At 39.1% G+C, this 13,799-nt stretch overlaps 1 protein-coding gene across 1 annotated transcript; it reads left to right on the forward strand.

Moving 5' to 3' along the window:
* The first annotated feature begins 6,212 nt into the window (after positions 1–6,212).
* Positions 6,213–11,717, forward strand: LOC149095645 (uncharacterized). Its single transcript, XM_089281774.1, has 3 exons — positions 6,213–6,463; positions 6,704–7,123; positions 10,704–11,717. The coding sequence occupies exons 1-3, from the start codon at positions 6,347–6,349 to the stop codon at positions 11,052–11,054; spliced, it is 888 nt and encodes a 295-aa protein (XP_089137900.1). The 5' UTR covers positions 6,213–6,346; the 3' UTR covers positions 11,055–11,717.
* The last annotated feature ends 2,082 nt before the right edge of the window (positions 11,718–13,799 follow it).

Here is a 13,799-nt window from a genome sequence, read left to right on the forward strand (position 1 = left end):
CTTCTGTGATCTATTACTGAACAGACGCACCGCAACATGGAATCTATTTGTTTTATATAATAACGCAACAAACTACTACAGATAGAGCTTATTTCTTATTTCAAAATCTTTCAACATAACTCGAAAACCCCCCTTTGCCCACTTTGGCAAACACGAAAAAAGCCATTTGACCTAATCTGTTGTCTATACAAATTGAAGCAATCTCATTGGTTGCTACGCGTAGGAAAGAATTGTAATTGGTCCAGGAAAATCACGCCACTGTCAAACTTGATCTCGAGCGTCGCTTCTCGTGGAATGAAAACTTACAGCGAAAGCAGAGTTGGACTGCGAAATCTACAAATCTTTAAGAAAATGCTGGATAAGTCAAGTCAGGTTTTGCCATCACAGCAGCCCTGTGAGCTGAAAAGCTTGGATGTTGCCTCGAATATTGCAGGAGTTGAAAAACTGCGCTCGGAAAACTTGCGGTTGCTGTCAACCTGTAGGCCATTCGATTCTAGTTTTGAATGAAAGGAGCGTTAGTGATGGTGGAAATGTGTCCTCTGTGGTTGGTGATTCTCAAATCAGTTTGAAATAGTGTCGGAGACAGCTTTTAGCTGCGATACAGTTGGCCGTGAGCTGTAGTGAGCTATACTTTGCTCGCTGTTGCGCCCTGAAACGGACTGGAACATTCGCATCGGAAAGCAAGGTTATGTCTTTATTTTAACTGATTTTAAGAAGTGGTTTTGATGTTTTATTCCAGACAATCACTGTGTCAACAATTATTTCGAGACTGAGAAAAGTTCAGTGTTTTAAATAAATTAATCTCGTAAACATTTTGTTTATTGGGTTTGTTAAATTTGAGATGAAGCAATGGCTCTCGGCTTACCAAGACTAACTTTGTGTTTGGTTTAGTCTCGCTCGACTGCCGACTGAGACTGCTCGAGTATTTTTTCTGGGTCATTTTCTAAAAAAGAAACGGCTTTATCTTTCTCCTTCCTGCTAGACTATGCTTCTCGTTCTTGTTCAATGCCTCGACAAGACTTTTTTGTACTTTATCTTTTGCCCAGTCATGTAAAACATTATCTAAATTCTCAAAACTTTCCGCCATTTCAAAACACAGAGGTAAAAACTTTGAGATGATGACGTCAATCGTGCGTCTGTCCTCTAATAGATCACAGGCGAGAACCAATCAAAATGCGAGAATTACTTGGATTATTATATAACTGTTTAATAGAAACACGATTATCAACTAATCAGCACATGTATTTTCTTAGGGCTGTTTTCTAAATAATTATATATATGGCTCGTTAAGGCAGTTTTTTACAACCAGATAAGTATATAACCGTAAGCAACATGGGCAGACGCAGTAAGGGTAAGGAGCTGTGAAGTTCTGGAAATCATCCTAACAAAAAACACTAATTTTGTTGATCAACATTTTGCTGTGTCTCCGTATGTTGTTCAATCTTATGCTTATGTGGCAGTGAAAACCAGCCTTTACACAAACGGTCAGACAGGACTCCGCTAGCTACGAGATGGCGAAAAATAACGACTTGTTTCCTAACTTGAATCCTGTTGATTGTTATATGACTGATTTTGTAACTACTTATACGGCTTTACAGGTTTAATCTTAACCTTTAGTCATTTTGTTTTTTTTTTTGTTTTTTTTTTTGGCTACGGCTTTTCTGCATTTTTTTTTTTTTTCACAATTTTCCTTTTCTGCTTTAGGACTGCTCTTTTAACAAGCTGTATGACAATACGGCACTCAAAGTCTCTTACCAGGGGAGCATTCGAGTGTATGGTGATAATGCTTGCAACAGATGGTATTTTAAGTTTAACGGCAATGAATGGAGTGGTCCCATGCCAATTGAATCGGTGCTTTACACTGACTGGGTCAATATTGGAGAGATTCCAGACAACCACTGTCATCATTACTTTGCAGGTTACTGTGAAAACATTCCACGCGGCGCGGTTATTGTTCAACTCTGGGTAGGCAAGTGTCGTAGTGTTACTTCTTCCGATGAAATAAAATAAAACAAACTAAAATAATGCGAAGAAGTTGCAAACTCGTTAGCTAAACTTTTGCAATCCATTTCTCAAAGTAAACAGATTTTTCTTTTGTTAGGTAGAAAGTTTGACCTTCATGTTTTAAGGGTAGTTTTATTTAAAAGTTCAAAAAAGCGACGCGAGAAACGCAAATAAATGCGTTAACTTTCGCGCTTTACCGAGAATGGATCCCAAGACGCATCAATTTATCGAAAAAAAAAAAAAAAAAAAAGCATTATCATACATACCTCATTGAATTTGCTTGCTTGTATGGGAGAATATTGCTTTCGCTCTATTTTGTTTTTTTTTAATTTTTTTTTTTTCTTGCATGTTTATAGAGCTTACATGCATCTCGGTCCATAAACCTGCAAAAAAAACAAAACAAAACAAACAAACAAACAAAAAAAGAATATAGCTTTTAATATCCTTCGCGAAAGAAAAAAATAACGAAAACTATATTGGCTCAGTGAGTCCGGCAGGTTTAAAGGGAGAGAAAGTAGAGGTAACGAACATGGACCCACGACAACGAACTAACTGGAAACAATGCGCATTGAGAGGATCAACGAGTACAGGCAACGGGAAAATAAAGTTGGGTTACAATTGCGTTTTGTGGAGGCGCGGTGGCCTCGTGGTTGGTGTGGTCGTCTCCGGATCGAGCGGTCCTGGTTCGAGACCTGGCCGGGGACATTATATTGTGTTACTTGGGGAAGACAACTAACTCTCACAGAGTCTCTCTCCACCCAAGAGTATACCTGAGTACTGGTGAACCTAATGCTGGGTTAACCCTGCGATGGCTTAGCATCCCATTCAAGGGAAGGGCGGGGGGGGGGGGGGGGGGGTTAGAAGTACTTCTAGTCGCTTCATGCTACAGAAACCAGGATAAGCTCCGGCCTGATGGGCCACTTCGCTCGTATACAGACTTTATCTCTTAACCTTACAATTGCGTTTCACACGGTTCCTTTTTTTTTCTTTTATTTATCACCTGCACGCCACGTTACCTTTTTTCCGTAAGCAGCACATGAGGGCATACTGCTCATTACAACAAAGGAACCAGAGTCGTTTATACTCATTTTAACATAGGCCACTGAATGACTGTTAGCTTGGTAAACGCATTATCAGATTACCGGCATCTTATTAACGCGGCTTACATCAAGCAAGTGAGACTACACGGGCTAGGTCACCCAATCTTAAAGGCAATTCAATTTAAGCTTTTTCCTTCTGGTCCTACAACTAACTGTAAAATCACGATAACGACCTAAAATTGTAGAAGAACAGAAAAGATTAACTCAACAAAAAAAAATTAAAAGCTAAAAACGGGCATGGATAGGCAAAATTGGAGAATATTAAAAGGAATTTCGTTAGGGTAAGCTAAAAGACAGCGGCACAAATCTGTTCAAGTCAATCTCAGTCTGTATGAAAGTGTTATTTGAAATGCTCCGAAATGCGCTGTGAAATAAATACCACAAGTCTCACGCGGGTTATTTCCTGCCAAATTCATCCAAGGACAACTGTAATAGCAAATTGTAAATAGCGCGCTTTAAACACATACGTTGACATTAGACGATGCCATGAGAAATCTTGCTAAGGCACACTAGCCACTTTCAAAATTGAAACAAGCAGCGAAAAACTGACGTAAATGCTTATCCTTACCAGTAAAGTAAATTCACTTGGAATAAGTCATTAAGTCTACAGGAAACTTGCAGTGTTTTCTTCGTAAAAAATACTCAGAAAAAAAGCATAGAATAAACCAATTTTGCGAAATTCTTTTTTCCAGTTCTCAGCGACTTTTTAAAAATTTAGGCTTGGATAAAAGCGATAAGAAAAACCGCCAGAATTTTCAACACTTTCTATGTTTCTTAACCGTAATTATACGACTTTTAACTGAACAAGAAGGGCCCTATTGTTTGAGCCAAACTGTTTTTTCTTCAGCGAGAATTCCAATTAAATATGTTGCCAAACGAAAGATTCACTGAACCGAGCAAATCTCGGACTTATGGGGAAACGTTTCTGCGAAGTCCTCCATAACGAAAAATAATGAATGCTAATTGCAATCAAAAGTTTACTTCTGTTTTAAATTCTCTTCGTTTATTTATTTATTTATTTATTTATTTATTTTATATATATCTGTTAAGGTACTGTAATCGAAAGATTTCAGCCAGAAACCAACCAGAGGATTCTTTCAGTTAGGAAATCAACTTTCTTTTAGTGAAAATCTAGCCAATCAAATGATGTGTCTTGGGTTAGAACCATCTTCTCTTCGTGCCAAGGCTGCGCCGGCTATGAGGGACAAGCGGCTCCGGGGACCAGAATACAGTAATTTTGTATAAAAACTCTATCAATCCCTTTTTGTCGCGTGTGGACTCCAAAGGAATCCTCGTTCTTAAAGGCTTTCTTAATCATTTCTAGAGCAAAAATGGGAAAACATTGGCCTATAGTCGTAGGGTAGTTAAAGAGTTGTAAATGACTTAAATCGGACCGATAAGTTGTATCCAAAGTTGCTTACCGTCATAGGTTTAGCTGAAACGGTGAAACTGAAGATTAGAATTGATACCTTTCTCACCTAAGCTCTGATGCGACGCTGATTCTATCGCCGAAAACGCTGATGGTTGTCGAGCTTAACATAGCACAGGATGAGTTTACGGTGGGTATTGCTCGTTTATATAATAATTAAATGAATGTGCCCTCTCTGATTGGTCAATCAGCTATGGTTTATTGTGCCAGTAAACTCATGGAAATTTCGCGTGTCTTCTGAATTATTATTTCAAAGCTATAGATTACAATTTCTATGGTTTAGAGGCATGATAAACCATAAAAACCTGTGGTCCATTGCTTAAATAGATAGTTTCGGTACGATGTAGTAACCTTATTCATTGCTAGCCTGTATTGTTTTGTTTGTTTGTTTGTTTGTTTTTTTGCTCACTTCCGGATCAGTCGGTGTCTTGCCACATACATATCTCTGTCTAGGTTTCACTTTCAGTCCAAGCCAGATAAAACACATATGTGGCGACTTTTTTTTTTAAATTTGGAGCCATTATTTTCATAGCTAGCGCCCTGGTTGTTAGTATTCTGAAGCGGGTAAACTTTAATTTACACCGTGAGCTAGTTAGTTTAGTTGCGCTATAATAATAAGTCTAACACATGTCAATCTTTCATTGTTGTTTTGTTGCTAAGTAAAAAGAAAAATAATAATAACAACAATAGCTCACGAAGGGTTGCTACTTTTAAAATAACAGATTCACATCGAAGCACATAAATAACATCACACATGCACTGGTGTACTTTTCTTTGTTTCGGCGATGTTCCTGAAGTTTTATTACCGTTCTTTCGCGTTTCTACATCTGTCGTGACTGGATCGGTCGCCTGAAAATAGGTGAAAACAAATGCAGTATCAGGCAATGGATAAACAGGAACAGATTAAAGTAACATATCAACATATCTGAAAGAGGATGGGCAGGCGGGCTGTACTCTTGTAAAATACAGAACGTGAACTGGCTCGAAGGATAATCAGTGTAGGGTCGCAAGTGAGAGAGGTCAAGCGAAAGTGCCGTAAAGTATAAATAGCAAAAAGCAACCAACCACAACTTCGCAATAAGCGTTCTCCGACACCTAACACAGAAAATGCAATGAAGAAGGCGAAAATAAAATACCATGGGGAAACTGTATTTACATCTGACACGATCGGCTGATAACGTTACCACATGCGGTTATTCATAATATAGATGGAGTTATTGATTGGCCGGCTAGTAGTAATATTACTGCGCTTAATCTCCCGGGTAAAATAACATGATCTGATTGGCGGCCAGTTTTAACTGTCAGAGTAATTATGAAAGTGAGGGCTTTTATTTCCATATTTTCTTTAGCATCTCATAATTTAAATACTTTCGCAGAATAGTCGGGCGCCTACGGAACGACAAGCCTGGTCCAAAGTTACTGAATGTCATGAGTTTAGCTGTAAAATGAAAATGAGGTTAGAATAATTGAAACGTGCTTCAGCTAATCTCTTATGCTACGTTCATTCTACTGCTAATGTGCGCACTGCATGTAAGCTGAAGTTAACCAATTGTTTCGTTTCAGATTGGAATGAAGTTCCTGTTTTGCGGAATCGAGCTTAAAGGAGACGGCACGACCGTTGATTCTACTGCTAATGTGCGCACTGCACGTGAGCCAAAGGTAACCAATCGTTTCGTTTCAGATTGGAATGAAGTTCCTGTTTAGCGGCATCGAGCTGAAAGAACGGGAATATACATAATAAAGAACATCTCCTTGACTCTTCCAAAGTTCATTTTCTCAACGTTTTGAATGCAAGCTAGTTCGTAAGAACCACATGCTACTAAACGGGATGGATATCTTCTCTTCATTGTTTATTGCTGTTTTCTTGTTGTCCTCGACAAGAACACACGCCAAGGAACTGAAGTCAAACGCTTCGACTTCTACCTGCAAGGTAGGTACGGGACTATTTCTTAAGGAGCGCGTAATTTTCGACTTGAGGGTGTTCAGTTACAACAAACGGTGAACAAGACGAGCAAAGCGAAAATAAAGGAACAAGATTAAACAACTGAAACTTGTTCATAGGTTAGCACAGAGCTTTATCAGTAGAGCATCAAGGAAAACTCAATTCTTAGAGCAGCCGATCATGAACACTTTCCGGCTTATTGAAACATTTCCTTTTCGATTTCAACAGCCATATCCTCCTTCTGGAATACCAGGAATGCCGGGAATGCCCGGAACAAATGGCGCCCCAGGAATACCGGGAACTCCGGGTGCTCCGGGTAGATATGGTTTTAAAGGAGAGAAGGGCACCATCGGAAAGCGGGGTTCACAAGGCGCTATAGGACTCCCAGGGAAAATTGGACCACGGGGTCCTGAAGGATTCAAGGGGGAGATCGGAGAAAAAGGAGAAAACGGTACAATGGGAACAAAGGGAAGTAAGGGTATCCCTGGGAATGTTGGCCCCAGGGGCTTAAAAGGACCCAAAGGAGAAAATGGCATCGGAACAAAGGGAGAGAAAGGAGATACACCAAACATGGACCCAAGACAGAGAGCTAATTGGAAGCAATGCGCATGGCGAGGAGAAACAAATGAGGACAACGGTAAAATAAAGGTAAGTCATTGTAGTAGGATCTACTTAACGTCTCGGCGTCAAACTTGCGGTCCACGAGGAAGTAAATTCCAATGATCTCATTACTGGGCATATTGCTCTTTTTTAACCCACTTCAACGTTGTGTAGCCCGGTAGGAAGTTTGGTAAACGTAATAAATGTTTATTTCCGTACTACATGATCGCTAGCACTGAAAAGTAAAATCATGTCCGACTGTACTGAAAACTTAAACCAAGTAAAATGTTGGAACTGGAATTAATGATACACAAACAGATGGAAACGCTCCCCGAGATGACGAAAAATAACTTGTCTTCTCCCGCACTGCAAATGCTAAAAGTGAAGTCCTTTTTCTTAGACTTGTTGATTGATTGATCGATTGATTTATTCATCGATTGATCGACTAATTGATGGATTGATTGATTGATTGATTGCCTTGATTGATTGTTTGGCTGATTGATAATTACTTGATTGATTGTTTGATCGATTAGTTCGTGATTGATTGATTGATTGATTGATTGATTGATTGATTGATTGATTGGTTGGTTGGTTGGTTGGTTGGTTAGTTGGTTGGTTAGTTGATTGATTGATAGGATTGTACCTTACCTATGTATTTAGACTACGATTAATCCCTCTTTCGCTTAGTCCGTCGTGCGTGACGCGGAAGAAAACCGCAGGAAAAAAATTGCCACGCGAAATCCTGGGGGCGAAAAACTACCGACAAAGCCAGAGAGTTTGACCTTTGTTGGCCGAGAGAGTTTTTCCATATAAATTTCTGCTCTTCTTAACCGTATCCAATAAGATTCTTCATCTTGACGTCTTTTCATTACCGCTTAACCCCGGGAGATGTGTCGAAGAAAATCGTGCTACAAGTTCGCTACGTTAAGAGAAACTGCAAAGATGTTGTGAAAAGAAGGCAAAGTGGGGATCTCGCAACGCGTTTTGCTGCTTCTGTAGTCATAACTTTAAAAGTTATTACGGAGATTTCAAACGCAGAATTTCATTATGTGTTTAGATATTGCAAATAGCACGAGTGTAAAACAGAACTTGGTTTTTCTTCCGACAAAAAGCGTATCTGAATCAAAACCGAGCGAGTGCCAAATGTGTCACTAAAATTTGGATCGTTGTTGAATTCGTGAGGTACAGTATTATATCTGATCCATGAAGGGAGTGGATTTCTTGCACCGCAAGATCATATTTGCCGATAACGGAACGTTTCAGACGAATATCCAGTTTGCCATATTCAGGAAATTCTGAAAATTTAAGCAGAACAGATTCACCGAATGAGGAAGAAATTTTCAACGATTTGATTTAGGTTTTATTATTTTTTTTTATCTCAGAAAAAGAGGTTAGTAAGCATATTGAAAACAAGATAAGCTTACATTTACATGTTAATCTCACTAATACATGTACATTGTTCAAACTCATTACAAGTAACTCAGCATCCGATCTAAGATTCAAAGATTCATTGACAACAAACATTTGGATGTCAGGCGTTATGAGTTCGGATGTCAGCAAATCCTGAAATTTCTCCGACAGACATCGCTCCCGAGAGACGCACATCGAACCTTTCGCTCAGAAATGATTGTCGTACATCCCGGGGGGTACTCCCAGAAAAATCGGGTTGGGGTGTGCGGTCCCCTTCCCAAAACCCGCACTCCATTTATGACGAAAATCTGCGATATTCCCCCCCCTATTTATGACCTGGCCAAAAATTTGAAACCCTGTTTATGACCTTACCGTCAAACCCTGTTTCAGACCTGCGGTATAATTCGTTCCCTGGTACAGACCAATGTGAAATTACCGTAAACATAATTTGTGAAGGGCTTTTGTTATTTTCTTTACGGTAATGATGAAAAAGTGGCTTCTTCTTAAAAAAAAGAAATACCGATATCAAGGCCAGAATGCATAGAATGCTAGAATGCTAGAATGCACAGAATGCTAGAATGCTAGAATGCTAGAATGCTATTTATGACCAAAATGGCCAAAATCAGCTAAAATCGATACCCTATTACGACCAAAACAGCTGAAAAACCATACCCTTTGGGCCGCTCATACCTATATAGCCCATATGAGGGAGTACCCCCCCGCGGTTATATATTTAGGCTCGATTACCAGATTCGAGAGAGCAGCGGGAATCGAGCCTATCATGCTTTTTGTATCGTGCAGCAAGGTCAAGCACCGTCAGTTCACTGACTTGTTCTGCGGTTGTTGAGCGGCGAAATCACTAACCCACTCGCATTCTGGTTCGAAGCGGAGAGGTTCGACAACACTTGATGAATAGGACTAGGTTTACACTAGAGGAAACTGTTCGTGACGAATCCGGAATGTTTTACTACCTGATTGGTTTTCCCGTTTACACACAAGTGGACGAATCCGATATAAAAACTCCCCGGTTTGGTCGTGCCTACGGAGATTTTGAATCCGGAACTTAAAGTACGAACTTTAAATCCGGAGAGTTTTGTCGTGTAAACGATTTTCCCGACAATTTTCTCTCTAATACGAATATTTTCAGCCTGTGATCTTTTGAGTTTACAGTAGAACTAAAATGGCGGATCTAGTTTCTTGTTTCTCGTTGTGGAGGCAACAAACAGCTTGTTAACCATTCCATCATGAATGTTCCCTGAGTTGTCATTGTATGTTAATGGTCAGGAATCCGAATATCCTTTCAGTGTAAACGCTTACGAATCTGAATACTATAAAATTAATGATTCCGAAAACATTTGCGAATTCGGAAACATCTCCTCTAATGTAAACCGAGTTTAACACTCTTTTCCAAGCCTGTTGTCAGAATCGCAACAACATCATGGCCTACGAGATGCGATTTCAACACTTCGATTTGAAAGATCTCAATTCTCGGAGATCAAGATAAACTTTCCTGCAGGACATCACACTCCTTTCGCGCCCCCAGGATTCCGCGCGGTAAGTTTTTTCTCGCGGCTTTCTTTCGCGTGACGAACGACGGAGGAACTACAAGTACACAGTTTTTTTTTTTTAAATAATGGTTTTGTTTTGTTTTGTTTGTTTGTTTGTTTGTTTGTTTCATTCAGCCGAGGCTGAATATTCTTGTTTTCCTGCCGATTTTAGAATGAAAACATTCTAGTGAATATTCTGATTTCTGTTTTAGAACGTATTTGGTGTGTGGATGTTGGAGCCAGCCTGCGGGCATTAGAGTCTGAAATGGGCACATACGGCTTCTTTCAGAAATGTTATTAGTATCGAACATACGCCTAGTGCTTTTTTTTTTTTTTGTGCTTTTTTGCTAAATCTACCGTTTACAGAAACGAAGAATTTGACACGCTTTAGTTAAAAACATATGATTGTTTTGTATTTACACATTTTCAACAGACAAAATTATATTCCTTTCAAATCACAGCCTCGGGTTTATTCTTAAAATACTCTTAATATTTCTCAGTTTTCAGCGTCGACATTCTCATAAAATATATTCCTATAAAAAGAGTGTAGTCTACTATCTATGTGGTATTACAGCTTTTGCTTAAACCTCCCTAATTTATGCATGCAGTTATTCCTTTGTAAGCTGTATCAGTATTCAAACATCTTTAGTCATTTTGGTTTACTCTTTCAGAAATGTTCTTTTAACAAGCTGCACGACAATACCGCTCTTAGAGTCTCCTACCAGGGAAACGTTCGAGTCTATTCAAATTACAAATGCAACAGATGGTATTTTAAGTTTAACGGCAGTGAATGTAGTGGTCCCTTGCCGATCGACTCAATCGTTTCCAATGGCTGGCATGGAGGGCTTTCCAGTATTCTCCGTCATCATTCCTTCGAAGGTTATTGTGAGAACCTTGCACGGAGCACAGTCAGCGTTGAACTCTGGGTAGGCAGGTGTCCTGGTGCCTCACTGGGTAACGCTTACACAGGATGGAAATCAGTGTCCCGGATTGTGATTGAAGAAGTACCGCCATCCCAGTAGTGCTGTTTATATTCATAACTGGGAAAAAAATAAGATTAAGCGGTATTTGCGATCAACGTTAGAACTTGATAGAAATACAGTTGGATTTAATTACTAGATTTAATTGGTGAAAATTCCATATATGCATATCCAAGTTTATATTCTTTTCATTACATTTTTTTGCCAGCGATACAGCGGACAACCGCATAAAAATGTTACTGATATAATACAATGTAAAATTGCGTAACATGAAGTTTTAATCTGTATGCGATCTTCACTTTTTTTTAAGGAAAGTTAATCTTGAGGTTGTGTGGTGGTTAAAGATATATTCCATAGGTACAGCTTTATTGAAAAAGAAAAAAAAAATGAAATAGACTGAAGCTATACAGAGAGTTATGTGATTGTCTTTGCCCTTATTTTAGTTTTTATTTTTGCAAAATTGTTTATATTGTTATTACTTGACTGGACAGTGTCTCTTAAATAAGTAAAATAAAATTTGTTTACTCGTATTTGGGGTTCATTTGCAGAGCACGAAGTCAGTTCTTTGCGCTAGTTTTTTTTCTTTAGTTTGCTATCGTTAACGAAAACACCGAATGATTTAGTCATCTTATTTGATCTCAATTATTCTTTAAACTTGTTTTGGCGTATTAAAATATTTTAATAAATAAAATATATTTACTCTCATCTCTCGTTCATTTACAAAGTACGAACTCAGTTCTTGGCGCCAGTTTGCTGTCGGTAACGAAAACACCGCATGATTAAATCATCTTATTTGCTGTCAATTGTTCTTTATACTTGTTTTCGCGTATTCAAATAGTTTATTTTCGAATTCTTCAATTTTTGACGCAGAAACTTCATATATACCTCTAAGAAAAGATCAAGGCTGGATTCCGTATGATCGCTATCGAGCTACAATCGCTGCCAATATTGGGATTACTACAAAAAAAAACTTACGGGATCGTTTAGATAAAACTCGTATCTCTTTCAGCGATCGTTGCCGCAACGATAGCTATGATCGCTGGCTGTGACCGTTTCAGTAGAGATCATAGGGAAACCAGCCATTACCAACCGATATTCTTCCCTTCGATTTATGGACCAATTAAGCGCCAAGTCTGCAAGCCATAAGTCGAAGGAAGCAAAAAGAGGATTCATAACTTGCAGCACAAACCGAGAAAATGAAATGAGTCAGATATTTATTAAACCTCTAGTGTGTGTCAGAAGGTTTTGAGAAAAGAATCAAAGTCACGCCGAATGGTGCCAAATGATTGACATACGTCAAAACCAAAAGGAATCAATTGGAAATCGTTGCTAAGTCGTTAACTAAACTTGGTAATAAATTATGAAATATTCTAGTGACAAAAACAGCTTCACATTTCAACAGTCACGCCCACTCAATTGACCAATCGCAGCGGATGTTGTAACTCACCAAATAACATGACGTCATTGATTGTCACCTCCATGAGAAACAAAAATATACTTTCTTTTGCGGGGGAAAGGCGTGATTTTTCTCAGCTGAAGAAATCATTGTAATTCACGTTACTTAGTTTATATGAGAAGTACTTAGAGGAATTTTGTTCTGATCTAAACGGCGAACGCACTTCCGTTAATTTCACATTAGAGCCAAATAAAAAAAGCTCTGACAAGATTGGTTCCCCGGCCGGATGGTCTTAATAGTGAAGGGGATTTTCATCATAGCGGTGCGTTGCCAAGTACAAGACAGCAAATAAGCTTTCTGTATCCTTCCCGAAAGGACTTCTAAGCTGACAAAGAAAATGTGTAGTAGATAAAAGTGTCAGTTTATCCTGTCTCATTCTAACAGAGGTCAAAATGCCTGTCTTTTCCGACAACAAGAACAAGGAAAATCACCTCTTACAATGATCATTTACCTCACAGAAACTTCACCTTTCAAATTTTTCAAATCAGTACTGTCTTGACACTCGGCTTCAGGATCATTTTTTTCGGGGGGGGGGGGCAACATGTTGGCGAGTAAAGGCTGGGATTAAAAAAAAACTCCACAGTTCAAAAGCTGCTTGTTTATTTTGTGCCACATGCTAGTCTTAAGCATGATTTTAAAGGTGAAATGTCTATCGAGCTTTCAATTCTCAGCGCCCGTCTACTCCCGCGCAAAAGATTTTGATTTTGATAAAATTGTCAAAAACGCGCTCCTGATATGGGTCAATATCTTTTGAAGTTGTCGACCAACGCGCTGGAAATACGCATTCATTTATGTTGCTCATGTCACTTTTGTCAACATTAAATCGGAACCAATCAGATATAATTCTCCTTTTCACGGCGGACCAGACCAGCCATTTAACAATACCTATTATGTCTCGACGATATTTCCTCGTGATAAATCTCTCACGGGTCACGTGGTTCCTGGCCGTACCTCTCGGCTACGTCAAGGAAATAAATTAGGGTTAGGGTACGTTAGGCCTGGAAAGAAAGCCTACAGGGACTACGCAAGAAAATGTAGAGATCACAAGCCATGCTCAGGCTCAGTAGTCGAAGCCCGCTAAACGGACATCGGCTCACATTGCGAATGGTTAACCTCACTTTACCGCCGACACTAATTGTCAGTGTACTGTATATTATCATTTGCAGGTGTTAAATGTTAAAGATGGTGTTACCAATGCAGTAGTGTAGTAACGTGACATGTTTAACAACTGTTTTCATTTCCTACTGTGTTTGACTCTTGTAGACCTCGATGCGAGACACTTGACAGTGAGAATGAGTGTAAAGTTACCAGTTTAGTTTGAAATCAAGTCA

Source organism: Orbicella faveolata, unplaced genomic scaffold (assembly GCF_042242905.1).
Source record: "Orbicella faveolata isolate gen_17 unplaced genomic scaffold, um_ofav_v1 contig_5, whole genome shotgun sequence".
Taxonomy (NCBI): domain Eukaryota; kingdom Metazoa; phylum Cnidaria; class Anthozoa; order Scleractinia; family Merulinidae; genus Orbicella; species Orbicella faveolata.